This window comes from Condylura cristata, unplaced genomic scaffold (genome assembly GCF_000260355.1).
Source record: "Condylura cristata isolate star-nosed mole 26May11 unplaced genomic scaffold, ConCri1.0 scaffold00014, whole genome shotgun sequence".
Lineage (NCBI taxonomy): Eukaryota > Metazoa > Chordata > Mammalia > Eulipotyphla > Talpidae > Condylura > Condylura cristata.
In genome coordinates this window covers 27,209,230-27,235,746 of record NW_004567115.1, presented here as the reverse complement: position 1 = coordinate 27,235,746, position 26,517 = coordinate 27,209,230, and the positions used below count along the sequence as shown (strand labels likewise).

Below are 26,517 nucleotides of genomic sequence, written 5' to 3'. Positions count from 1 at the left end.
CGCCGCCTCGCCGACCGCGTTCCGCCTTTGCATCTCTAGCTGCTTCCCAGCTCTGTCCCGGGTCCCAGGCGTCGGGGGATACCCGGAGACCGCCTGCGCCCGGAAGCGCCAGTTTCCCTGAGGACCCAAAATATTGCCGCGCGTGGAGAGCTCCGAGAGACTGGCAGATGCGCCCGGCGACCGCAGGATTCTGCGCATGCGCCTAGGCCTCAGGGTCGCACTAGAGCGCGCGAGAGTAGGAATCCACTTTTCCAGATTTTGGCGGTGACCTGAAAGAGTTAGCGTCAAAACCTCCGGTATTCACCATTGGAGACTGGGACGTGACGGCCACGGAGCGCCCTCCGGTGGAGGCTGCTCACAAAACCCGGAAAACCGGCCCGGCATCTCCAGACATGCGCAGTGGCCTCCGCCGCCGCAGTCCGCGGCGTATGCAGAGCCGGAAGGTCCGGCGATCTCAGGCCGGGGGCCCGACACCTCCGGGGTCATGTCCGCCCAGGGTGATTGCGAGTTTCTGGTGCAGCGAGCCCGGGAGCTGGTCCAGCAGGACCTATGGGCAGCCAAGGCCTGGCTGATCACCGCCCGCAGCCTCTACCCTGCCGACTTTAATATCCAGGTGAGGTCAGGCGATGCTTGCGGCCGCCTGCCGGGAGGTGTGAGCACCTCGCAACGCGGTTGCCTGGGCGGCCCGCTGCACCCGCCTCTGGGGCCGATCGCCTCTGGACCGGACATCCCTTACCTTTTCCACTTATCTCTACCTACCCCCGCCCGTCCTCCTATACCCTCCATAAACTTCTCCCCCCGCGTAGCCAGCACTTTGGGCGCTGCGAACCCCTTGGGGGCCAAAGTGGTTGGAGGCGTGGGGTGTGTTATGGTGCTATGTGGCTTGTACAGCTCAGGATCGCCCCTAGGAAAGCCATTCCCTGGTTCATTCATAGAAATGGCAGCCATTTATTTGTTCCGCGCCTGCTATTTTAGAGACGTTATTCCACAAATCCCGGGATTGTAAGTGAACCTGAGGGTCACACCCCTGAACCCCGAGGCTCTGTGTCAGCAGGTGATGCTTTTACTCACAGGCCCTCTATTCCCTCGGGGGCCACTGCTGCTGGTGGTGAGTTGGGACCAGCCCTGGTGGAGGTGGTGACCCGTGCGTCTCCTCTGTGTTACAGTATGAGATGTACACCATCGAAAGGAACGCGGAGCGGACCGCCACCGCAGGGAGGCTGCTGTACGACATGTGAGTGGGGACGCTGGCTTTTATCGCACTGGATCTCAGCGAGGTTTAGTTTCTGTCAGTGCAGTTGGGAGTTGGGTGAAGGGTACCTAAAAGCTTACTTAGTCGGGAGTTCACCCCTTAATTAAATGGTTGTCATGCCTTCTGCAGAGAAGTCGTCTTAACCTTTTATTGTTGTTGAAGCGTTTCTATCTCATAATTTATTTTCTTTTGGATACTGGCCAAAGTGCAAACAATACCTAAATGTAGAAGTAAAAGTGAAATCCCTCCAAAACTCAAGAGTTAAGCTTTGTGTGTCTATGTGTATAGAGACACACACATACAGACATATATACATGCATATATATGCGCACACAATTAATTGTAAGTAAGTTTTTGTGGAAAGAGTTTACAAAACAGAGATTATACTACTCACTCTACAGCTTGCTTTCTTCATCCACTGTAACAGAGCCCTCTTCATGTCATTATATAAATATCTTTTCATGTCTGCATAGCATTTCATAAGAGCATTTCTGTTGTTATTGGACCTTTTAGATAGTTCAATTATTTGAAATTATTAGAGAACGTTGTACCTGTGTTTTGGTGTTTTTCTCAGACAGGTGTTTTTCTCCCAAGTCAAAGGGTATGCACATTTAAAATTCTGACCCTCAGTCAAAATTTCTTTACATATTCGTATGCAATGTCTTTTCAAATTGCCCTCCAAAAAATACACTTCACATGACATTGCATTTTACAGTTGCAAAACAGTTGCAATAGCCATGTGTAACAGTGATGTTTCCCACAATTTTGCCAACATTGGAATTACCACTTTTTCTGTTTGTATGCCAGTTTGACAGGAAAAAATGGTATCTTTTCTTTTATTTTGTATGAAATGTCTTTTCAAATGTTCTCTTTGGCTGTTTGTATTATTTCTGCCGTTCCTTTGTCCATTTTTTCTTTTGGGTAGTTTTCTCATTCTTTTTGATATTAGGGGTGCTTTACATATTTTGATCACATTTCTTCTCACTTAAAAAATAACCATAAAACTGGTTTTTATGAGTACTCACTTTATTTCAGTAGTTTTTATTTTTATATCTTTATTTTGGTACATTTATGTATTCACTTAGAATAAAGAAAACTATGTTTTTCTCCCAATGCTAATGTTCTTTCTTTTGGATAACACATAGAATCTGACATTTTAATTTGATGTTCTTTTTAAAAATAGGTTTGTGAATTTCCCAGATCAGCCGGTTGTTTGGAGAGAAATTAGCATTATTACATCAGCGCTAAGGAACGATTCACAGGATAAACAAACCCAATTTTTAAGAAGTAAGAATTGAGTAATAACTTAAATACATATAAATTAGCATTTCTGGCATCAAGTCGTATGTAGTCATTTAATGAAAAGTCACATCTGTGGTTTTGGTTCCTATGTATAGTTTTGTTCTTGACCCTTTAGTCTGTACAAATGATGTCTCTTAGTCCCTTGATCATTTGCTTAGAACACTTTGGATTTGCTTAAAGGATGTGGGTTTTTCCTTTAGCCAAGGAACTGATATGTATTCTACAATAATCAAAGCATCTATAGATGAGGCAGATTTCCACAAAAAAGAAAACTTTCAGTAATTTGTAACCTTTCTCCTTAACCACCTCTCTATGTTGGTTGATATAACCCTAATCAAAGATTTCAAATTCTGAGTAAAAAAGCAGTGGCTTAGTCCTTTACAACTTAAATACCTTTTTTCTCAGTTAGCAACAGATCTTATTGGCCCTCCACATAATCAGTCTCATTTCTGGCCCCAGTAAGTCCTGCAGATATTTATGGTCATTCAGCAAAACATCTTTGCCAGACATCATCTGACCCAAAAGCCAGGTTGTAGGTGACCAGGGATTTTTTTTTTAAACAAATCATTTACTGTTCTGAATATACCTTTCATTTTTTCTTTAGTATTCTTTTTCTAAAGATACTTTTTAAAGTGAAATGTGTTGTGTACAGATTTATTTGAAACTCTCCCGGGTCGGGTCCAGTGTGAAATGTTACTAAAGGTTACAGAGCAATGCTTCAACACATTGGAACGTTCAGAAATGCTGCTTCTGCTTTTGAGACGCTTCCCTGAAACAGTAGTGCAACACGGGGTAAGATTCAACTTTTTCTTCAGAGAAAATAAAATTGAGTAACAGATTTATCAGTATGGTTAGGAGCTATAGTATATATTAACTTGAAACAGAAATTCTAAGGAACCTCCTATAAAATTGAACTCAGACAAGAAATCTTTGTCAGTAAAACCACACCGCTGGTAGACATTGTTTTATCAGTTTAAGGAAACATTCACCACGCTCTCACAGTGCTGTTTATCTGCAGTCTGTAAAGTTTTTAAAAATACTTGTATCCCATTGTATTGTAGAGTGTATTTGAATTTAAATGAAGAACCATAGTTGATGGTTTTAACAGACATATTTTTCATATGCCCTGTGACCCTGTTTTTCTCAATTCCTACCCTTTCCTTATATCTGTAATAATTGAGTACTACTAGACAGGAACTGGTCATTGTGGGCAATAATATCACATTTTACAGATGAGTTTTAAATATGTTAGTAACTTCCTAATGTCAGTAAGTGGGAGCATCAGGATTCACATCCTTAGCTATTACTTCAGCTCTACTGCTTATTCTTTCCCATGCCATTTTCTTTGACATCTGGCCTCAGTTAACCTCTGTACCTCACCATGTTCATGTCTTTGGGTTGCTGTACAAAGCCAGAAACTGGATGGCTTTAAACAACAGAAATTTATTCTTTCATGATTCTAGAAGCCAGAAGTCCAAAAGCCCTAAAACATGAATAGTTCCACCTGGCTAGTCTAGGCTGTAGGGCTACTACTGACAACTCTGGAAAGTGATTATTGCCTTAATGTACAAAGTAAATTTCCACACTTCTTAGAAACTCTCTACAGCTCTTGTCACCAATCTAGCTATAGTTCAATATTGCCTTTAAGTTTTTGTAGATATTTTGTTAGCATTTTACTTTTGCTAGTTCAGAGAATAACCACAGCAAAGTAGTCTGTGCTGAGGGGAATTTGAGTTTCCCTTCCGGGCTCTGCCTTTGATACACCTTTTTATCTTCTAATCTTTAAAATGTAAATATTTGCTTTTGGGGGGAAGTTTGTATATACAAGCTACTTGACAAATAAAAAATACCCTATTCTTATTCTGACCACTTAAACTATAATACATTTAGATGATTGTATTTTAAAACAGGTTGGCCTGGGAGAGGCATTATTAGAGGCTGAAACTATTGAAGAACAAGAATCTCCTGTGAACTGCTTTAGAAAATTATTTGGTAAGAAAAATTGTATTTTTTATGAACTCAGTGATAACTAGATTAAGGTTGTTTGTAGAAAGCAAAGGAAGTTTTTGTATTTTAGAATTTAGATCCGTGGTCATTGTTTCAGTCTATAATGCATTGTAAACAACTAAGTTTTTCATTATATACTATTTCATACCTCCAAAAGAATATGTGTAACCATATGTTTAAGTACGAAGCACATAAAAGTTCTTATATCACCAGTATAAGAATTGGTCCTTAAACCACATGGAGAATCTCTGTATTTCCTTGCTCTTTCCTCCCACTGGTGTCTCTTTATACTGTACTCTTTCAAGAAAGGTGCCATAAGGGATTTTTTTACCTATGGATTTTAGATACTGCATTTATGAACTCTAAAATAAATTTTGTATTTGCCATAACTCTGGGTAGATAGACAACTAAATTTTTTTTCCTTGTTTTTCTCCTCAACAGTTTGTGATGTCCTTCCTTTAATAATTAACAACCATGATGTTCGATTGCCTGCCAATTTACTATATAAGTACTTAAACAAAGCAGCTGAATTTTACATCAATTATGTCACTAGGTCTACTCAAATAGAGAGTCAGCACCAAGGTAAGTGGGAATGTCCTGCAATTTTCTTTAAACAGATTTTAGTAAAATAACAGTCAGAAATCCCTCATTGTGCTGATACCTTCTGTGGATATGTGCCAGCTTAACGGTGCTTCTAAAAGATGGTTCCCAGAAAAAAATGCTACAGTGAAAAGATGAGACTTTTCTGGAACCAGTTTTACCCCTTGATAAAAACAGTCAGTTTGCTAGGCTGCAACATTAGTGCTCTTCCCTTCAAGTATGTACCACAGCTCAAATGTCACATCCTACTGAAGCCATTGGCCATTCATGGTTCTATGCTACTGTCTTTTGAAAGGAGAGTCAGAATTTCCTTGAGGTTCTATCAAGTGCCACATAAACAGAAAGCAATATTGTTAATTATAGGTCATTTTTTTCTCATGTCACAGGTACCCAAGAAACATCTGATTTAATGTCACCTAGCAAACGTAGCGCTCAGAAGTACATAATAGAAGGGCTGACTGAAAAATCATCCCAGATTGTGGACCCTTGGGAGAGATTGTTTAAAATTTTGAATGTTGTTGGAATGAGATGTGAATGGCAGATGGATAAAGGGAGACGGTAAAAAAATTTTTTTGTTTCTAGAATTGCCTTATTTACCTTTCGGTTGCACCATCTCAGGATCCTTGTTAAAAAGCACACTTTAAAAAAAAAAAATGGAAAAAAAAAAAAAAAGCACACTTTAAAGCATGGCATAGGAATACTTCTCTTTGAACAAATTTAGCACATATGTAAACAAAGTGATATTTACTTTATTAAAAGTTCTTAACTAAAGTATGAGCTTCCAAGATGATGAGTTTGAAGCACTAGCACTCATTGCCATTCAGAGAAAAGAGAGGCTACTTGGCATGTTTATGTGTTGAAATAATGATCTGAGCACTGCTCTGATAAAGGAGGAATTATGCAGACAGTCAACAATAACTTAGTACATGTATTTACTATTGAGGCTTTTCTTTAGACCTTTTGCTGACAAGGAGAATACTTTTTATCCTCTTTCATCTTTCAGAAGCTATGGTGATATCCTGCATAGAATGAAGGATCTCTGCAGATACATGAACAACTTTGATAATGAAGCACATGCAAAATATAAAAACCAAGTGGTTTATTCCACTATGTTGGTCTTCTTTAAGAATGCATTCCAGTATGTCAACAGCATACAACCATCTCTATTCCAAGGTTGGTTTAAGAATATTAGTGTTAATTTTATTTTAGTATACTGGCCTTAGCAGGGATGGTAAGGAAGACAAAAATATTTACCTTAATATTCTTAGAAACTAATTACTACAATTTAATGTTAGTGCTTTTTTTAGCCATTGGTGGGGTGGTTTTTATATAAGTATATTTTCATTAAGAATTTCTTTATCAAATAGTTAATTGAAAAGCCATAGATTTCACAGTAACCAAAGATTACTAATATATATGTGTATACATTCTAGAAAATTAGAACAGTAAGAAATTATCCACAGTCTGTCCAATATAACACAGCTCTTACTATTCGTATCACTTTGTGGCCTTTCATGTATTTATATTTTATTTGGAATTTGTAACCATAATGTACACGTTAACTTCGTAGTCTTAGCTTTTTGGATAAGTTATGATTCATGATCTTGGCAAAAAAAAAGATGTGATGTACAATAGCAAATACAAAGAAGAATAAAGGAAAACTTTATTGACATTTTGGTTAATAAATATAGATATACAATCTTTTTTCCTCCTATACATGTATACCTATTTGTTTACCTAATTGGAGTCACTCTGAATATCTTTTTAAATTACCTACATTTTCATACAGCAGTTGACTTAATGTCTGCCTGATGTGAAGTAGCCTGCATTTTTACATGTTGGTGTTCTCTTCCCATCTGTAGGTCCTAATGCCCCAAGCCAGGTTCCACTAGTTCTTCTTGAGGATGTGTCAAATGTGTATGGTGATATAGAAATTGATCGTAATAAACACATACATAAAAAGAGGAAACTAGCTGAAGGAAGAGAAAAAACCATGGTAATTCTTTCAGATACAGGGGATAGTGGGAGGCCGGGACTATTTTTCTGAGTCTTTATAACCTTAGCGGACTAAAAGTCAACAGAGGAGTGTAATTTGAGTCATTGAATTATTAAAACCAAAACCTTGGAATAACAAATCTAAGAAACAGCAAAATAAAATTAAGTGGCGATATTTGACTGTTACGCTGGAACACTGGTCATGCAGAGTAGCTTGTGCTCTAGCTGCCTTTCTCTGAGGTGCTCTCTTTCTTTGGCTTTATATCGCTTCAGACAAAGAGTGCAAGCAGGAACCTTTATTGTGAAATGCAGCTAAGTGCAGACAAATGTAATTCCTGGCTGGACCCCTTGCATAAGGGGTAAGCAGCGCTAGAGAGAGGGGTGCCCATTGAAGCAATGTGTGACCAACTAACAGCTATAAGAGTCATGTCTCTAAATTTTTTTTTTTTTTTGGAAGTCCACACAACATGCTATTATTTGGAAGCAAATCAATGACAGATCTTGGGAGGATAAAGTAAACCATCTACTAGGTGCTACTTAACTATATCTCTGAGTAAAACTTCATCTTCATAAAATTTATATGTCTTTAAAATTATTAGAAATTTTAACTCCATAGCTTTACTTCTAAAGTCAATATAAGGTTAGACCTTATGAGAAAAGTATAAACTTAAATTCAGATTTCTTTATACTACTCACGATAATCCATATAGTAATCAGAACTGGGCTGCAATAAACATACTAATGTGCCAGTCTCTGAGTAGTTCTAGCTTTAATCATGTTCTCCTGTGCTCTAAGCAGAGTTCAGATGATGAAGACTGTTCTACAAAAGGAAGGAATCGTCACATCGTGGTCAATAAAGCAGAACTTGCTAACTCCATTGAGGTGCTAGACAGCTTCAAATTGGCCCGGGAGAGCTGGGAGTTGCTCTATTCCCTAGAATTCCTTGACAAGGGTAAGAATGTTCTTACACGGGTGCTTTTATTTTTACGATAGATGCATTGTGCTAAAAAAGGAAAGCATTCTACTTGAAATGTCTAGTCACAGTTAATTAAGCTGATTCTAGAAGTTATATTTTACAGGATTTTGTTTTGAGCAGGATAGCTAACCAGTTATTTACTAAAATCCTTATTAATCCCATGATCTACAATATAATTATGAATATATAGTAGAGTATTGATAGCAGTAATATATATATTAATCAGTTATACATTAATATCATTCTTGATAACTGCTCAAAACAGAATCCTATAAAGCATGAACTGCGGTAGCCATGCTATCTTGCAGCCCCTACTCTGAGGGTATGATAATCAGGCTTGGGGTAGAATTTAAAAGGGAATTTTTTGTCGTTTAGATACTAGTATTGCTACATTTGTTTTTGCTTTTAGTTGTTGGGTCCTATTCTTTGTAGTGTCTTCAAGCCACATGTGACTAAGCATATAAAGGTAAACAGCGTTAACGTCCTTGCTTGGGAAACTCAAAATCCAGATGCTTAAGAATGCCTGTTTTTTTTCTATTGAATTGTTTTTATATTGACGTAATGTTAGTTTACAGCCACTGTGTATGTTTTAGGAGTAATAAAGTCACGTTTTTTTCAAATGTATGTTACCACACCACACCCCCAATTACTCTCATCTCACACTCTTTCCCTCTGGTCACCGAGAACTGCAGTCAGATTGCAGGGGTTTCTTTTGATTTGGTTTTGTCTGTGATTTTGCTTTGTTTCTTTTTACTCTACATGTGAATAAAATAACCCAGTATTTGTCTTTTTTCCTCTGACATTTCGAAAGCCTAATTTCTTTTGAGTATAGTCATGAAACTTGGATATTTCATCTATATAGTAGTTAAAATACTAAATATCTCATCATTACTTAAGGATTCCTAGCACTTTGCTGACCAACCCATGTTGGTTGCTATACTTTATAAAGGTCCGTTACATTCCTTTAACCAACAATCCCATGTGGCACAAGCTTAGACAGAGTCCTTGGTCACGTGTGTCATAATTGTGTTTGTAAAGTAAATGTAGCATCGTTAGTTTCTCCTTGTCTCTCCTAGAACTGTAGTGATGCTCTTGGAGGAATTATTTTCATCAGTTATATACTGACTTTTTAAAAAGTGAGTAAAACTCTTACTGTCACTGTGTACCATTTCAGTTGGGTGGAAATGGTACTTTCTGAGGAAAGTAAACTAGTTTTCAAGATAAGTGATTATGTGAAAAGCATTTTGAACAGTTCCTGGCACATGGTACATGGTTAATAAATGTTGCTCCCTTGGGCCCTCCCTGGTAGCACTGCGGGTTAAAGCACAGCACTAAGAAGCTTAAGCCATTTCTGCATGAGTTTGATCCCCTCCTGCCCCGGAGGAGATATACATGGCGTGGCAGACCTCTCCTAACCCGCCTGCTGCTCCCCTCAGCAGTGTACTTCGTCGATCTGCCTATTCTGTACCCCACTCTGTCCCTGGTGAATCCTCTCACCCTCCGCATCTCTGGCCTGTACCCCAGTTCTGTATGAATAAATAAATAAATCTTAAAAAATAAAAATAAATGTTGCTCCCTGATCAAAATGTTGCCTGAGAAGTATTGATAAATGTTATCTTCTAGCTTTACTATCTAGTTGAAATTCTAAACCATTGTTTGAGAAGTCAAGGTCTGAAGTGATTATCCATTTTTGGGTAATGTGTCTCTGTTATTCCCTCCTGCTGAGTTTCTTAGTTTTGTTTTCCATTTCTGTGTGATGTATTTACAGTAAATTTGCTTTTGAATTCCCAGAATTTACAAGAATTTGTTTGGCATGGAAGACAGATACTTGGCTTTGGTTAAGAATCTTCCTCACCGATATGATCATCTATCAGGTATAGTAATGTGGAAGTCAGGTACCCATGTCTGTGCAGGAGGATTACTGTTGTGCACCAGGCTCAGGATACAAGATACATATGTTCCCCTTGTGACCTGGTTCATGCTCTGCAGACAGACACCCTATCTTTTATGGCTGAGGGATTATAGAACACTTCACCTCAGAATAACTACAAAATGAGGAGGTCCCATCTCCTGTATTTCTTTTGGTGTGTCCAGTCACACCCCTCTGCACAAGTAAGGTTTTAACTTTTCAGTAAAAGATGAATACTTCTGTCCTCTCTGGTGGAGACCTGTCTTGCTCTACTGTTCCCAGCCCCTTACATCAAACAGGGAGAATAGACCATTCACTGATTGAATGGAGAACTTCCAGCCTCCACTATTAAAATGGGCAAATTGCAACTTCCATCCTTCATAAAGAAGTGGTAGTAAATGATTTATAAACAAATAACATATCAAAAAGGTATTTTATCAGAGAGCTATGTTAATTTCAGTTCATCATAAAAATGAAGAACAGAAATAAAAATCTTGGTATTCGTAAAGTACCTCCATAAAATCATGTGACTTTATTTTTTATTGCAGTAACATTGTTTACATCTTGGATATGACTGAGGGTCACAGCTCTCCAGATGTGTGATACCACACCATACTCACCTCCAGCACCCCAATAGTCCTCTGTCATAGTCCACAGGACACCCACACATTGTTGTTCACCGCCCCCAACCCCCTCCGGCAGATTTTTAGGATATTTTTAGTTTTATCTGACCTTTTGTTTTGTTTCTGTATATTCCACATATGAGTGAAATCATCCATTATTGGTCTTTTTTTTCCTGACTTATTTCATCTAACATAGTCCTATCCATTTCATAAGTATGTAGTTTCACAAGTGCGTGTCTGGTGTAGGTCTTGTTACATTAGATGACTGGGTGTTCTTTTAGCTTCACTGATCCAAATCTTCCCTAGGTTTAAGCTGTTTTCCTCTAACATTTATTTGAATAAATTCTCTGTACGCTTCTCTCTCTTCCCCTCCGAAGTACCCATTGTCCCATTGTTACCTTTCCTAAAGCAGTCGGGTATTTCTTGAAGTGTTTCTTCCTTTTTTCCCCTGTCATATTTCTTTTTCTTCTTCTTCCTAGATTTGTACATAATTATCTTTGAGGTCACCCATTTGATCCTCCATAGAGTTCTCCAGAACTTTTTATCTCCTCTATAGATCTTTTAATGGCCTGCAACCCTATTAACCCTATTATTTTCTTAGTTAAAATATCAGTTTCTGTTTCCTGTTCATTAATTTATTTCCCATGACACTTGTTTTTCTGAATTTTGTTGCATCTCTTTGATTAGTTATTTATAGTTCTCCTATATCACTTTGATTTGCTTTTCCACATTTTCTTCCATTTCTTAGAATTTATAGTGGGAATTTAAACGAAATCTAATTATAAAAACTATGTAAGAGGAAGATAAAATTGTCTGTGTCTGGTTGGATTCTGAAGAATTGTTCTCTCCTTGAGATGACATTCTCTTGAGATCTCAAGGTGCCATGTATTTTTTTGCCTACCCATTTTGCTGCTGTGACTGCCCTATTTTAAAACACTGGTAGCAGTCACTTAGATTTACACAACCTCTGTTCCAGCAGGCAGCACTACAGTTTTATTTGATTTGGGGTTATTGTTTTTAGTCTTTCCAGTTACCATACCTTAGAGGATGTGATCTGGTAGCTTCTGAGTCAGAGGCTTGGGAGGGTCCTAGAGAGGTCCTGGAGCTGGTGGGATGTGCTGAGCAGAGTGGGTGGAGAACTGGCTATGTCTGTGGCACCACCAATATCCCTCCTGTCTACAGCTGCAGGCCCCAGTCTCTGCAGTCTGTATGCTATGAGAGCGCTTCGTGAGATCAGTACCACCCCAAAGGCGTGGGGTAGGGGAGCGCAGTCAGCATACGGAGTTTTCACTGAAAACCCAGCCCCCTGGGAATACCCAGCTATTCCACATTTTCCTTCAAGGGTGTGGGCCTCTGCTCTTTCCACCCTGGCTTTTGGCTGTAGCTGTAGGGCAGCCTCCTGGCCCAGACATTTCTTTCCACGCATCTCATGTTTAGTGAAGCATGAATCTCCTCTGTAGTCTCTGCTGGTCTTCTATGCCCAAGAAGAAGTGTTCCAAGTTCACCTCAAGTCATGGAACTCTCTGAGTTTACTGCCCTTCTCATTAACTTTCAGATTTTCCTCCCAGGAACTAAGCAAGGGACCTTGTCTCAGGCCATTTTGATCTGATCTCTATCCAGTGTAACAATAATGAAGATTCTTAAAGTCATTTCTTTCATCAATTTGGGTATTCCTCATCATCACCACATGTCCATGGGTCTACTGCAAAGCTTTCAGACCCTATAACTTTAAATATTTAGTTTGATACTGTTGCTGAATCTCCCTTTACCTCCTTACATGATCAAGTAGAAATCACTTATTTGTAGTTGTTTGCTAGTCATTTAATTAACCCTGGAGATTTGTTTAAATAACTACTTTCCCCCCCTCTTTGCTGTTCTTTTTAAGGGTCAATATAAAAAGGCAATAGCCAGTCTGCATCACTTAGCAGCTCTCCAGGGATCACTTCCTCAGCCACAGATTGCGGGCCAGGGGACCTTGGAGCATCAAAGGGCACTCATCCAGTTGGCGACCTGCCACTTCGCTCTCGGAGAGTACAGAGTGAGTTCTGCCACCCCCGGGGCCCCAGCTTCAGTCAGCTCCTGGAAGTTTGCCTCTTTTCCTAGAATGGCTTTTTAATTTAGGACATGCATACTTAAAGTTTGGTCTTTCTGCCTAACCTCATGAAAATCATGATTTTTGTTTTACTTAAAAGTGTTCTTTAAAAAAAAAAAGTGTTCTTTAACTATAGCTTCTCTGAAATTAGGCTTCCTATTCATTATGCCATATTGTTAGAAGAGGATCAGTTTTTCACTCCCATGTTTAGAATTCATGTAGAATGAAGTCGATCCTGTTGTACTTGAAAAAAACAGGCCTTTACTGAGTAGGAAATGGACAGTGTGCTTGAGTTAATCCAAACTCAGATTCTCTGTTACATAGTGATGACAACTCATAGGGGTTTTGCAGGAGCAGAGACTAATGGGTCAAGCTTCTCCCACCATGTTGGTCTGTGATTTTTCCACTGCTGCGGTGGTTTGCATAGCCACATGCTCAGTGAGTTCAGTTAAAATGATAAGTATAAAAAAAAAAAATGATAAGTATGCTTCGTATACAAATGGGTGCTGTGCAAATCCAAGTCTACAAATTAGCATACAGATTCTTTCTCATCTCTGTGTGTTAAGTTGACTACTTTGTGTCTAAAACTCCAAATTAGTTACTAATTTGAATTTATGATTTAATGTGATGGTATTGAGAAAGACACAATTGGGGAGTATGTAAAGTATGTGCATTTAAAATTGTAAATGCCTTTCTGCCACCATTTATGCGATTATGAGCTACCTAATTCTAAGTTTTGGTTAGTTTCCGCTCAGAACTATTTATCCAGCCAGATAAACAGAGGTCATGTGGCATTAACAGCTACCCGGGGCAGTGCTATTCTGCATCGTGTAGCACACAGAAGATAAACTGATAGCTTTTATTAACGTAGGCAGGCTCATTCAGAAGAGACTTTGCTTAGTGCTGAGCGGCTCACGATTAAGCCTAAATCTGTAATGCCACACTTACCTGACCCCTGGATCTTTAACCTCTTGTCTTCAGTTTAGACTCAGAATGCCTAGATCTGCGTTTCCTTAGTCCTCAGGCCCTTAGATGAAAAACCGTCTGGAAGTAATTGACTTCTACTGGAGCTGATCCTTTTGATTCTTCCAGTGTAATACTAATAACTTTCATTTATTGCTTTTTATTTCCATTTCCACCACACTAATCATGGCTTTAATGGAGTTTTTTTTGCCAGTAACTTTTTTGGCAGGAGAGATTAGTTGGAGGTAGCATACAAGCCCTGGCTCTGGCCACTCAACAGTTCAGTAACCCAAGCAGGTTACCTCCTGTGACTGGAATCCAAGCTCTCAACAGCCAAGATCTCCCAAATCTAGACCTTCTCACCCTGTGGCCAGGGATGGTTTTGCATTGCCAGCCCCCAACCCACTCAGCCTTCGGCCAGTCATCTGTAACTTACACCAGGCAGACCAGGAGGGGAAGAGACAGACACCCAAACAGTTGCTGCCAACTCTGAGCCATATTATTTTCTGGATGTGCCAAGACATGAAAAAGATTAGAACATGGGTTTAAGACTCCATTTCTAGTCTGTAAAGTGGGAATGCCCTGACATGTAGAAAATGCTCCCCTCCGTGATATTGTTATAGGGCAACAAATCTGTTATAGGGCACCTCAATTCAGAGAGAGGCACCCCTGAAGCCCCAAAACCTGCCTGCTCTAAGTGGGTTCTGCCATCCGCCGCAACAAGACAAAACATATAAAGCTTTAATGAAAAGTGACTTTAATACAGTTAATATACAATATGAAACACAAAGAATGTAACTTCTAAATCAACACCTGAAGTTACCCATCCCCTTGTGGGCAAAAGTCCACCCAAAAGGGATTGGCCCAAAGCAAGGCCTGAAAGCCTGCCACAAGACTAAAGCACCTTCTGGCCGGGACCCATGGAAAAGGGTCTGAAATTGCCAGCCAAATCTCGGAGGAAAAGAGCAAAATCAAAATCAATATAAACACTGCCATAGTCACCTCCCTACAGGTATCTCACCCACATCTGCCTTAACCAGTCCAGGGTCAGGAAACAAGCCCGGTTTCTTCATCACATGTTTGCTGCTCCATGTGGCTTCCTTAGGTTTTCCTTCTCCATCTGTCTTCTGCCTTCTGCCTCCCTTTTCTCTTCTTTTTTCTCCTTTTTCTCTGCTCAGTTCCACCCTCCTTCTGGGTGGGGCAGGGAACCTGGAACTTCCCTTTTCCTAGGGACCACCCAGTTACAATATCAGATAGTTAAATTGGAATTTGGGTGGGTAGACCAAGGGGGAAAGAGAGACTTCCTCTCTCTGGATAGGGTGTTGGAGGCCAGCTCACCGCCACCAGCCTGCGTCTGTCCCATTCCGGTGAGTGTGGCGTAAACTGCACCTGCTGCATCTACACTAGTGCACAGCCCTTCTGCCACCTTTCTCTCCTTTCAGGCCTCTCTTCTTTCCCCCCATTCCAAGTCCTCTCCCCCTTAAAGGCTTAGATCAAGGTAACTATTATGCCAGTGACTTTTGCTGCTAGTTTAACCTATGTATGTATTGCTGCTTTATTTTAAATTATGATCTATATCACATCATTTAGTGTGTATATATATATACATGTACATATATATATACACACACACACTAAATGGTGTGTATATATATACTAAATGGTGTATATATATACACACATATGTATATATAGTCACGTGTATATGTATATACACATGTGTGTGCATGTGTGTGTACATATGTGTGTATGTATACGTAATGTATATATACATCTATGCATGTATATATCCTAGTTTGACAGCTTTTCTATATATACATATATGTGTATGTACATATATACATGTGTGTATGTGTATGTATATATCCTAGTTTGACATCTTTTCTCCTTAAAGACTTTTTAAAGTCCTTAAGACAGAGACATACTCCTTGTGGGTGCTGCTGTGCTGTTAAGCTCCTCGGTAGTAGGTTCCCTAGAAGTTCTGGTTTGTAAATTTCATCTTACATACACTGTGAAGCAAACCCTAACACTCATGAGGAATCTTGAGACAGTGATCTAGACCTTCCCATGTTGCCCAGTTAAATGCTACAAATATTTTAGTGTATGATTATTTTGGTTTTAGTTTCAGAAAACTTCAAATTAGTTCCTTTCATTCTTCTTTAGATGACATGTGAAAAAGTCCTCGATTTAATGTGCTACATGGTACTTCCCATTCAAGATGGAGGCAAGTCACAGGAAGAACCCTCAAAAATAAAGCCCAAATTCAGAAAAGGTATAGTGACAAAGCTTATTTTTATTTTGTAAAAATTAGAGGCTAAAGCTGGGAAAATTTTTACAGTCCTGATGAGAACCCCCATCATCTGAAAAGTTTGATAAATTGTATAAAACATTCATCCCTGGCCAACCTTTTCCTTTGCTCAGGTTTTATAAGCAGCTGTAAATCTGGCTTTCCTCTAAAGTTGTCTTCATTTCCAAGTATGTCAGTGAATTCCTTTCTCTTAGCTTGACCACTTCTAGGAAAACATATATTAGCTAAGAAGTTATTTCCTAGCATATTCCTCTTGGGTTCTTTGAAGATACAGATCAAGCTGCATGTTACTTGAAAATCAACATAAATTTAGTAGTAGGGCTTGTATGAAAGAGAATGTCATCTACCTAATTTTCACCTTAAAAATGTGAAAAATATATATAAACAAATTAACCCCCCCCCCAAAAAAAAGCAGAAGACAGGAAATGTTAACAGCAAAAATAAACAAAGTAGAGAAAATGGTCACAAGTTGATTTTTTATAAAAGTAGTAAAATTGAGAAACTCCTAATAGTACCAGGAATGAAAGTAGAATTGTCACAATAGAGCCTACTGAAAAAGAATATTAGGAGAATAAGCAATAAATAACTCTATGCCAGTAAATTCAGCAATTTGAATGAAATGGAAAACTTGAAAAATGCAACAAAACTGATAAAAAATAAAAAAACATGAATGTTATTTTATTTGTCAAAGAAATTAAACTTATCAAGAACCCTCCCACAAAGAACACTTCAAGTCCAAATGACTCCACTGGCAAATTCAATCAGTCAGGGGCTAACCCAGTTCTACACATACTGTTTGAGTTTAGGAAAGAAGACTGGTGAATAAAATCCAAATACCATTCAAAAGCCAGTTTCATATCACAAAGTATAATCGTGACTTGGCTGTCTTTTAATCATGACTGTTGCTTATCCTCTTTTTTCCTCCTTAGGAAACGATCTTAGACATTTGCTTTTCAAAATGTTTTCTTTAATAACAAGCACATTGTGTACTTTGCTTAGGTTCGGATCTGAAGCTTCTGCCTTGTACCAGCAAGGCTATCATGCCATACTGCTTGCATTTAATGCTGGCTTGTTTTAAGGTAAGCATCAAGTTGATTAGCATCAGTGAATTTTCATTGAAACTGATGTTCTGGTGATCTGGAATGACTCGAAATGAGCCCTGTGAGGGAGAGCCCTGTAACGGTTGCCATAAATGGCAGGTTGTCATGAGGAAAGCGGTTGGTTTACGAATTACAATATCAAGACAAATATGAAAATAACATTGCTATTGTCATGTTCAGTAAATATTTTATGAATTAATTTTTAAATCAGAATGTATTAGCTACAGAAGAAGGGAAGACAAATGCTGGTGGGTTCATATCATAAAATTTATCATAAAGATAGGGTGAGTGGGGCCTTCCCTGGTGGCGCAGCAGGTTAAAGCACAGCACTAAGAAGCTAAAGCCACTTCTGCATGAGTTTGACCCCTGCCTGCCCCAGAGGTGACCTACATGGTGCGGCAGACCTCTCCTGACCAGCCCGCTGCTCCCCTCAGCAGTGTACTTAATCGATCTGCCTGTTCTGCCTCTGGTGAATCCTCTCACTGCCCCTGCACCTCTAGCCTGTACCCCAGTTCTGTATGCACAAATAAATCTTTAACAAAAAAGAGGGTGAGTGAAAGCATTTCAAGCACCTGGATAATACCAGCAAAGGCCCACTGGAACTGGGCCCCTTTTAAGACTGTTGACAGAACAGCACCCCTTAGCTGCAGATTGTAGTCTTAGAGTTGAGATGTTTGCTTCACAAACATACTGGGTTTCCGCTTTAGAACAGTCATTCCTAAACTTCACTCATTATCAGAATCACTTGGAGTGGCAGAAGCAATTTAAAATAGGATTTTAGACATTTGTTCCTTTAGAAGTGTTTCACCCATTCCTCCATTCATATTCTTGCTCCCTTCTTTATTCCTCACTGCCTTTCTTTCTCCATAGTCCCACATGCCCCTCAAACCCTAGATGGCCTCTTATACAACCTCTATCCCTAACTCCCTTAAAAGAAACCCTCAGTTCTCTTATTACAGAACCATTCAACTTTCTCCCACGCTTTCCCAAAGTCCCCAACTCCTCAGATGCCATCAGGATGCTGTGTTAACACTGCCATGCCCTGTTCTCAGCACACAGGGAGCAGAGGCTTCTTGGGTTAGCCTCCACCCTCTTTATGAAGCAGTTGTGACATTTGCTTTCTGCCTTGTGCCACTCTAATGACCTTTGTCACACATTTTCACATGCAGCACTTTTTTCAAGAAGTGCTGTGTGGTATATTTTAGATCACCCTGCGTCTCCCTTCCCTGCATAATCCTTGTCTTGCAGCTTAGAGCCTTCACGGACAACAGGGATGACATGGCGCTGGGGCACGTGATCGTATTGCTTCAACAAGAGTGGCCTCGGGGAGAGAATCTTTTCTTGAAAGCTGTCAACAAGATTTGCCAACAAGGAAATTTCCAATATGAGAATTTTTTCAGTTACGTGACAAGTATCCTTTTTCTTGTCTAAGCATTAGAAAGTCTGGTTTTATAGAATTTGAAGAAATCATTTGTAGAGGAAGGAACGGACAAAACAGCTTTTGCTGCTTTGGAGAAAAGGATACTGTGGTGATTGATTCACCACGAGGTGTGGTCACTGATCTTGGAAAGTCATACAAGGCTTCAGCAGAGGCAACACAAGGCATCAGTCTTCATTTCCATTGCCCAGACTTCTGGGATTTCTGAAGTGACAGCCTACAGGTGCCTGACAGGTCAGTGTTTGCGCCACAGAATGTAGCAGTTGACTGGCCTTCATCTATCAGGAAAGGCCTCTGTGGTCTCCTTCAGGGCACAGGCTGCCCCTGAGGTCACCATGTTAGAGCCCCAAGTCACTGCTGTCAGGGCCACGGAGAACTCACTGTGGGTGCTGCCCACCATCACCACTCAGTCACTTTCATCCATAAGGAATTCAAATTTTATACTGGGTATTAGGGGAATTCTACCATTGCTTGAAACTGAGTATCTGTTTGAGTATTTATACTTCATTGCTTACCATAATACTTTTTTTTTTTTTCATTGCAAAGCAGCTTATATAATTGCCTTTAATTGCCTTATCCAAGTGCTAAAGCAATCATATATGCTCTTTTTGGGGGGTAAGCCATCTTACCACCTCTTTCATTTCTTACAAAGATTTTGCTCTTATGAGCATATAGAATATTTGTAATCATTGCTTACATGAAAAATGCATTTATCTTTGTGAGGTAGTTTGGTTTGTGAGGATCGTTAGCATTGGTATCAGACAGGCCTGAGCTCCAGTATCAGCTCGGCAGTTGTCATTGGTGCGTCAGCTTAAGTCACAGTCAATTTCCACATTCACGGCCCAGGGTTCTGGCTCCTTGTTTTCACATGTTAGCCTGAATCTGGTCTGCAGATATTGACATGCTGGAGGAATTCGCCTACTTAAGAACTCAGGAAGGCGGGAAAATTCATCTGGAGTTACTGCCCAATCAAGGAATGCTGATCAAGTAAGTGTGCACTCGCGTGCCAAGCGTTCGCCTTTTTCATATGTGTAGAGAATATTTGGAAGTTTCTATACCTTTCAAAAGGAATCTAAAACTGTTCTCTGTCCTTGAGAGTAAATTTGATTCTGGGTACCTTCTTGACATTTTCTAAACTACATTTCTGATAAAACATTATTTAAATCTGGGTATTCAAAGGTCTCAGGTGTTCATGATAAAGTTTTCTTCCCCAAATTTTCAGGCCGGTTCTATAAATTTCTAACTAGACAGAGTCCTTCTAATTAGGAAAAGCCATTCTGAAATAAAGTTGTCCTGGATTGGAAAATTGACGAGAAAGAACTACAGATTTGACCTATAAACTGTGCTTGGGTTTCAGTATTTACTTGAAGCCCTCCTAAGCAGTCTTCATTGTTTATGCTGCACAAAGGAAAATAGACAGATTTGTGTCTCCGGGAAGAACACCCATGCCTCAAGGAAGGACGATGGGGTCTGGGTCTCAGGCATGCCCTCCCACACTTGAATGGAGTTAGTGACCATTTATGATTTTTAAATAGCTCATAAATCTTGCTTCTATCCTTCAGTATTCATTGTAGTTTGGATGATATATCCTCTGTGCTGTAATTGCCACACGTAGCTTTATTTTCATACTTTCTCCTTTGCGTCCTGCCTACTCAGCGTGTCTGTAAGTCAGTGTTAGAGTCACTGCAAGAGACTGAACCTTGAGTAAGAAACAAGTGTTGCCAAGGCTGAAAACATTCTTCTTTTCCCCTTTATTGTGAAACGAATGCCTTTTTAATTGTTGAAAGCAAAAATCCACATCTTGTTCTATCTTTGTGGAGTCTTAGAAAGGTTGAGAGAGGAAGGAGAGAAATGTTCATTATGGATTTCTATAAACTCAGCCATTCGATATGTAGCAAACATCCCTTTATCTCCTGTCAAGAGCAGGGTCTTGTGGAACCCAAACTAAAGAATGGGGAGATTAAGTGTAATTTCTTCCTTCACCTGGTAAATTTTTTAAGTATTCTGAACACTTGAAAGAATAAATGCTCTGTTGGGAAAAAAAAAAAAAAAAGTAAGACCTTGATCAGGATACTTAAAAGATAAACTGAACGTGAACATACTCATCTTCCCATGTCTTTTTTTTTTTTTTTACCTTCCCAAGACTGTGAATGAAAACTGAAGGGAAAATAAGTATATGGTTCTAGATATTCTTAACAGAGAATTGATTTGAGAGCCTGGCTAACCCCTTGTGATGTGATTGCTAAGTTTTGAGACTAGGTACGCAAACACTCCGTAGCTTTTCATGTTATTCCCACTAACCCTCACTGCACAAACTACCAGACTATAGAGATGGCCTTAGCAGAACCAACTCCATTTAGCTGGGATTAAACCTAGCGACCGTTCTCAGTTAGATAAAACTTAGCAGTTTGTGGACGTGTGAAAGAATGGACTGTCAAAAAATCACCAGCTGAATCTCAAACTTTATTATGCTCAAACTTTCTTCTCTAACTAGCTTTTACTGGGTTTATATTGAACAGTGAAATGACATGGGTCCATGCAGACGACCCCGGAACTTGGAGTGAGAGGGGTGCTGAACACCTGGGTAGTATCGCTGTTAAGGTTTGCTTAGGGTAAGGCAGTGATGCACCCCATCCGTTTCTAGGCTTCTGAAGGCTGTTCACGTGGTCCCCCTTCCTACTCCTGTAGAAGCCTCCCTCGTCCTCTTAGGAAACCTACTGTTCCGTCAGCATGGGAACAGGAATAGAGATTGTTATTTTGCAGGAATTAGCCCAGGCTTCACTGAGTCTCAAAGTTCATTTGAAACTTGCCTTTCTAACTGGAGCAGGAGAGGCCAGCTGCCGAGACAGAGCACTTGCTAATTGAGATATGGTAGGTTCTGAAGTAACGGAGCTCTACTTTGTTTCCCTTGGGGCTCGAACAAATCTCTGAAGCCGGGGCGGGCCCTTGTTGGCCCTCCGGCTCAGTGGCAGATGTGTTGTGAGCATGTGCAGGCCCTCCCCTCAGGTAAGGTTGTGAGTCGTGTGGTTGTGCCTCTGGCCCCAGTAGGTATAGCACCAACACAGGGCGCTGGGCCAGGGCCACAGAGGGACATCTCCTTATTCATTAGGTGTTTTTCAAACACAGAAATATTCCATGCTGATATTGTGGTATCTTAATTGCATCGGACTGAAAATGGGAAACACTGTCCTGTGTGTGCTCTGAATAGCCTGGCTAATACCATTGAGGTGATCACCCTGCTAATGTACTAAATCTTTGCTGTTACAGAATTCTGCAAATCATGGGTCCCAGATTCTCCCACCCCTTCCCCAGTTCCCCCTTTCTTCCTTTTCTCATTACTTTTTGCAATTCAGACTTAACCTTCCTTGATCAAAAACATCACCAGCCCCTGAGGTCCCCTCAGAAGGGCTGGGGCTTCCATCCTGTCAAAGATGTTTGCCGGAAGTCACCAGGGTTATTCTGGAATTGGTGTGGGACTGAGAAGAGTAGAGTACGAGGAGACTGGATTTGAAATGTGTCTTCTCAAATGTTAAGCTCTCTCCCCTGCCACCATTCAATTGCATTTCATCATCCTCTTCCTCAGTGTTTGTTTTTTATAACCAAATATCAAGTAGGCTGAGCTTGGGGACCAGGAAGCCAGATGCCTCTGGACCTGCAACCACAGCTTTGCTGTGTGGGGCTGCCAGCTTCTCCGTCCTCCCGAGGGGCACTGTTGTGGCCGGGGGCTTGTGGAGGTTAACGGTTTCTGTACAGTCTGCTTCCAGTCCTGTGCCTTTTCTCTGGAGTGTTGTTTTTGCAGTGCAGGGTGAGTCGGTGTGGGTGTTTGAATGCTGCTGTTTGCTGTTTTTTAAAGGCCTTCTAGCCCTCCCATGGGGTTGCTGCAGCAGGAATTCTTACCTGTGCTTCAGCCCAGCATACAGACTGCTGACAGGTACCAAGTGGAAAAACACCTGCTCATAGTGTGCTGTTTTGTCAACATGTTTTACTGCCCATGGTTTTCAGCTCTTTGTTCCTCAGTGCTCTTTTTTCATGCTTTATTTATTTTCTTAATTTGTTACGCATTCCTTGGCAAACCATCTGGTTGTAATATTGTAACATTTCTTAATTTTTTCCATAAGTTGCCAGTGTTTTTGTGTTCAATTTAAAAATCATTATGGACCTAGAAAAAAATGAAGGCTATATAAAACTGTATTAGATTAAGTGTGCATTAGATTAGGCATTAAACCATGAGTCTCTTGATAAAGCAAAAGACATTTGGCCTTAAATAAGGATGTTGAAGTTTCTTTTAAGTAAATCTTTATTCTTGATTTTCATAATAGCAACCAGTGTCGAAGTTTTGATCTGAATAGGCCTTAGCAATATGTTTTCCTGCCCTGAAAACTTTTCTCAGACCCTACCTTTTTGAATTAAAAGTATTTGGTAGCCTAGAATGCCACACTTACTACTTGATTTATCCTATTCTTAAACTACAAAAGCTAACTGATTCTTTTCTTCATGCAAATGCAACAGAAAGCTAGAGGCTGTGATAAAAATAGAATTGAGGTGTTTTCCTCTTTACATATGGTAGCGGGTTACACCGTTTTGTTTTACGTTTACTAACATTCAGGGGAAATTTGGCTTTGACCCATCCACCTCTAGTCACTGTCTGCAAACACCAGTGACTTTGAGCTGGTCAGTGTGTGGACTCAGTTGGGACCCAAAGAGCAGTATCCCAGAACAGCACAGAAAGGTCTTCATGGTTCCCCATGGGACCTGGCCTGGGACTCGCACACACTGTCCTGAGTTGACAGCCAGACACACTAGAAATGCCCACAAGGAACAAACTGTGTCCTCCCCAGGAACTGCTGTTTGACCGTGTAGTTCTTGAAACAGCCAGGGGCATTGTCGAGTGTGCTGGCTGGACGCTGCTAGTTAACAAAGCTTGGGGTTTTTTCCTTTTGCATTGCTTGTTTTAAATATGATAACTAAAGCCTTAAAAAGCAGAAACATTTTAAAGTGGTTTCATCAATTTTACTTTGGCCAGTACAATGAAATCTCATTTTAAATCCCTGTGGCTGTATCTAAGGGAAGCTAGGCAGCAAGGGCGGGGAAGAGAGGTGGCTTCTGTTGGTCTAATTCTACCAAATTATTGAGCTAGTACTTAAAACTTTTCTTTTAACCAAACCATTGAATTTTGCTAGATTTTCTTTCTTTCCTTTCATCATTTTGGTGTCTTCAGTTTCCTGGGATTTCCTTTGTGTTTTCCTTCTTGAAAGCACAACTGACGGGATAGCTAGAGACTGTGGCTGTGTGCCCACCGCCCCTCACCCCATGGTGCAGGCCTCCTGAGCACGTGACCAGGTGTGGTCTTCACTGGGCTTCGGCATGTGCCCGACTTTCTAACACGATTCTGCTTCTCTCCCCCCACTTGAGCCAGACTTGTCTCAGGACCTCGACTCCTGCTATTTCTCATATAGGCTAAGCCCTCAGAGGCACTGTCCTGTCCTGGCTGCCGGGAGAGAGATGTGTTTGTCACCCAGCAGCTGTGCCCAGTCACCAAGCCTTTCCAGCTTTTTCATGGAGCCCCTGCCTGAGGCCCAGGCTGCGTGGTGACTGGGTCATCCTATCTCCCTCCTCCCTGCTGCTGCCTCAGCACCCAGGTGGCCTGATGACACGAGCAGTGCGGCATTGTCTCTGGGCCCATTCAGCCCAAAGTCACTGACTCATGTGAGAGTCAGCAAAGGGAGGGATCAGTTCAGAGTGCAGGGGGATAATAGGCTAGCAGGTGGAAATTGTCAGAACATCTAGGTGCCTTTTCTTGAGTGGGAAAATAGTGCTCTAGTTTGAAGTCTTTAATGGGCAGGATGGAGTTGGGCAGGACTGCTGTTTTTAATTTTTTGCTTACTTATACTTAGATTTGAGGCAGGCTTTACTCCTACCCCAGAAACACTGCGGTGACGCTGGAGCTAACCCTGCTCTTGTCTGTTTCCCTTTCGCCGCCCTCAGGCACCACACAGTCACGAGGGGCATCAGCAAGGGCGTGAAGGAGGACTTCCGCCTGGCCATGGAGCGCCAGGTGTCTCGCTGTGGGGAGAACCTGATGGTGGTGCTGCACAGGTTCTGCATCAACGAGAAGATCTTGCTCCTTCAGACTCTGGCTTGATGGAGGCCTTCCCGTCAGAGACCAGACACAGCTCAGGGCCCTGCCACTTGGGGGAGGACCTGACACATTGATCACTGTTGCTGTTATGACTCTCAGCCAAGATCATCTGAATTCTAACTCCTTGGTTGTTCAAAGGTGTATTTCCCAAGAATCTGAAAAGCTATTTCTATTTTTAAGAATCATTTTTTGTAATTTTTGTAAAACAAAAGAGCCTGTTTTGTAAATAAAAACCACCCTAAATTTGTTTCTTTTCTTTATTTTTTTAATTTTGTTTTAATTCTTAGGGTTCTCTGAGCCAACATGCACCTTAATTTCAAAGACATTATCTATTCTGTGCTCTCAAGCTTTTATTTTGTGTAGTTAGGCCTTGGTAAATATTACACATCAATATATTACTAGATGTTGGACATTTTCATTTAGGAAGTTTAAATACCAAAAAATCCTTATACAAAAAATAAACTTGAACAACCTTTTGATGGGTGGGTGGAGTCTACAGAACAGTCCAGGAAAGGGAATGGGAGAGAAGGCACCACCCATGCTTAGGCCATTGGTGGAGCCTGCCTGGGAACTTTGTCAGACAGACCAATTTCCCACCCTGGCTCTGCACAGCCTTCTTCACTTGCCATGTACTAATAATGAGACGACTCCTCCGGGCCTCAAGCTGTTACAGAAACCCATCACTGTGCCACTTACATGCTACCAATACCTCAGATGCCTTGCATTACAACTCCCAGCATGCCATGACCCAGACTTCCTGAACAGGGGACTACTGGGAAACAGGAAAGAATAAGATAGATATATATGTTTTAAAAAAAAAAATGGAGAGGAATGAGAGACATGGGGAGGCCAGCTCCTGGGACCTGGTGTTGGGAGCCCATTTTGACAGGTGGGCTCTACAGAGACAATGAAGCCATTCTCTTGGCCTGTGGGGTCAGCTGATATGGTTCATTTGGTTCCTTTGGACCCAGATCTCTGAGGCCTACCTAACCTTGCTTATGTTTCCTGCCAGTATGTGGGTTTGGTTAGCTCTGGCTCCTGCCTCATCAGCTCATGTTTACCCACACAGGGATCCTTGATTTCAGAGTTTGATATCAAGTCTATTATTTGAACTCCTTTCTCTTCTCTCCCCTTGGAACTTCTCACCAATTAAATCTTTGAACAGGGCCCTCCCTAGTGGCACAGTGGGTTAAAGCACAGCACTATGAAGCTCTTAACAGCTACTGCAGCAGTTCTGTTACAGGGCACCCCAGGTGTGAACTGTCTGTGGGGCCTCACCCGCACGCTTAAGTTTCAGTTGTACTGCAGGCACACACAAAAGGGTCAAAATGGGTTTATGTACAAAAGGGGAAAAGAAAAGGAAACAACTGGAATATCTTACCGGTTCTGCTGACTTGGAGGTCTGGTAACTAACTGAAAATCACGCAGTCCGGAGAGCCGTTTCAGAGCGAGAGACCAAATGGCTCCCTGTTTACCCCCCCAAAGTCCCAGAATGCCTGCTTAGCTCCGCCCTGTGGTCCTCGCAGTTCTCTCCCTGGTACTGCTGGGAGTTGTAGTTTTCAGCCACTGGAGTAGGGGCTGGAGTCCACAAGACTGCAGAATTCCTTTAGGATATCCTTCCCCCTAACACTTCAATCCTAGCCATGATGCTGATCCACACAGCACGGCAGACCTCTCCTGACCCGCCCGCTGCTCCCCTCAACAGTGTACTTCAGTTGTTCTTCCTGTTCTGCTCCCCACTCTGTCTCTGGTGAATTCTCTCACCTCCTACATCTCTGGCTTGTACCCCAGTTCTTGTATTCATAACTAAATA

The 26,517-nt window shown here is 40.9% G+C and overlaps 1 protein-coding gene across 2 annotated transcripts; it reads left to right on the top strand.

Moving 5' to 3' along the window:
- The first annotated feature begins 390 nt into the window (after positions 1 to 390).
- Positions 391 to 24,950, top strand: INTS10 (integrator complex subunit 10). 2 transcript variants are annotated; one of them, XM_004682292.1, is made up of 17 exons: positions 391 to 613; positions 1,167 to 1,234; positions 2,436 to 2,539; positions 3,207 to 3,346; positions 4,465 to 4,546; positions 5,003 to 5,143; positions 5,548 to 5,719; positions 6,165 to 6,334; positions 7,024 to 7,157; positions 7,955 to 8,108; positions 9,924 to 10,006; positions 12,550 to 12,702; positions 15,883 to 15,991; positions 17,027 to 17,106; positions 18,376 to 18,538; positions 19,459 to 19,552; positions 24,551 to 24,950. In XM_004682292.1, the coding sequence occupies exons 1-17, from the start codon at positions 485 to 487 to the stop codon at positions 24,705 to 24,707; spliced, it is 2,133 nt and encodes a 710-aa protein (XP_004682349.1). In that variant the 5' UTR covers positions 391 to 484; the 3' UTR covers positions 24,708 to 24,950. The 2 variants fall into 2 exon arrangements, with proteins under 2 accessions (XP_004682349.1, XP_012580457.1); XM_012725003.1 differs by having other exon boundaries at positions 443 to 613; positions 7,952 to 8,108; positions 24,551 to 24,932.
- Positions 24,951 to 26,517: the final 1,567 nt, after the last annotated feature.

Coding starts and splice junctions, on each gene's coding strand:
- INTS10 (XM_012725003.1), top strand. CDS start 485: ATGTCCGCCCAGGGTGATTGCGAGTTTCTGGTGCAGCGAGCCCGGGAG. Junction 6,335..7,023: donor ACAACCATCTCTATTCCAAG/GTTGGTTTAAGA, acceptor TCCCATCTGTAG/GTCCTAATGCCCCAAGCCAG. Junction 12,703..15,882: donor TCGCTCTCGGAGAGTACAGA/GTGAGTTCTGCC, acceptor ATTCTTCTTTAG/ATGACATGTGAAAAAGTCCT.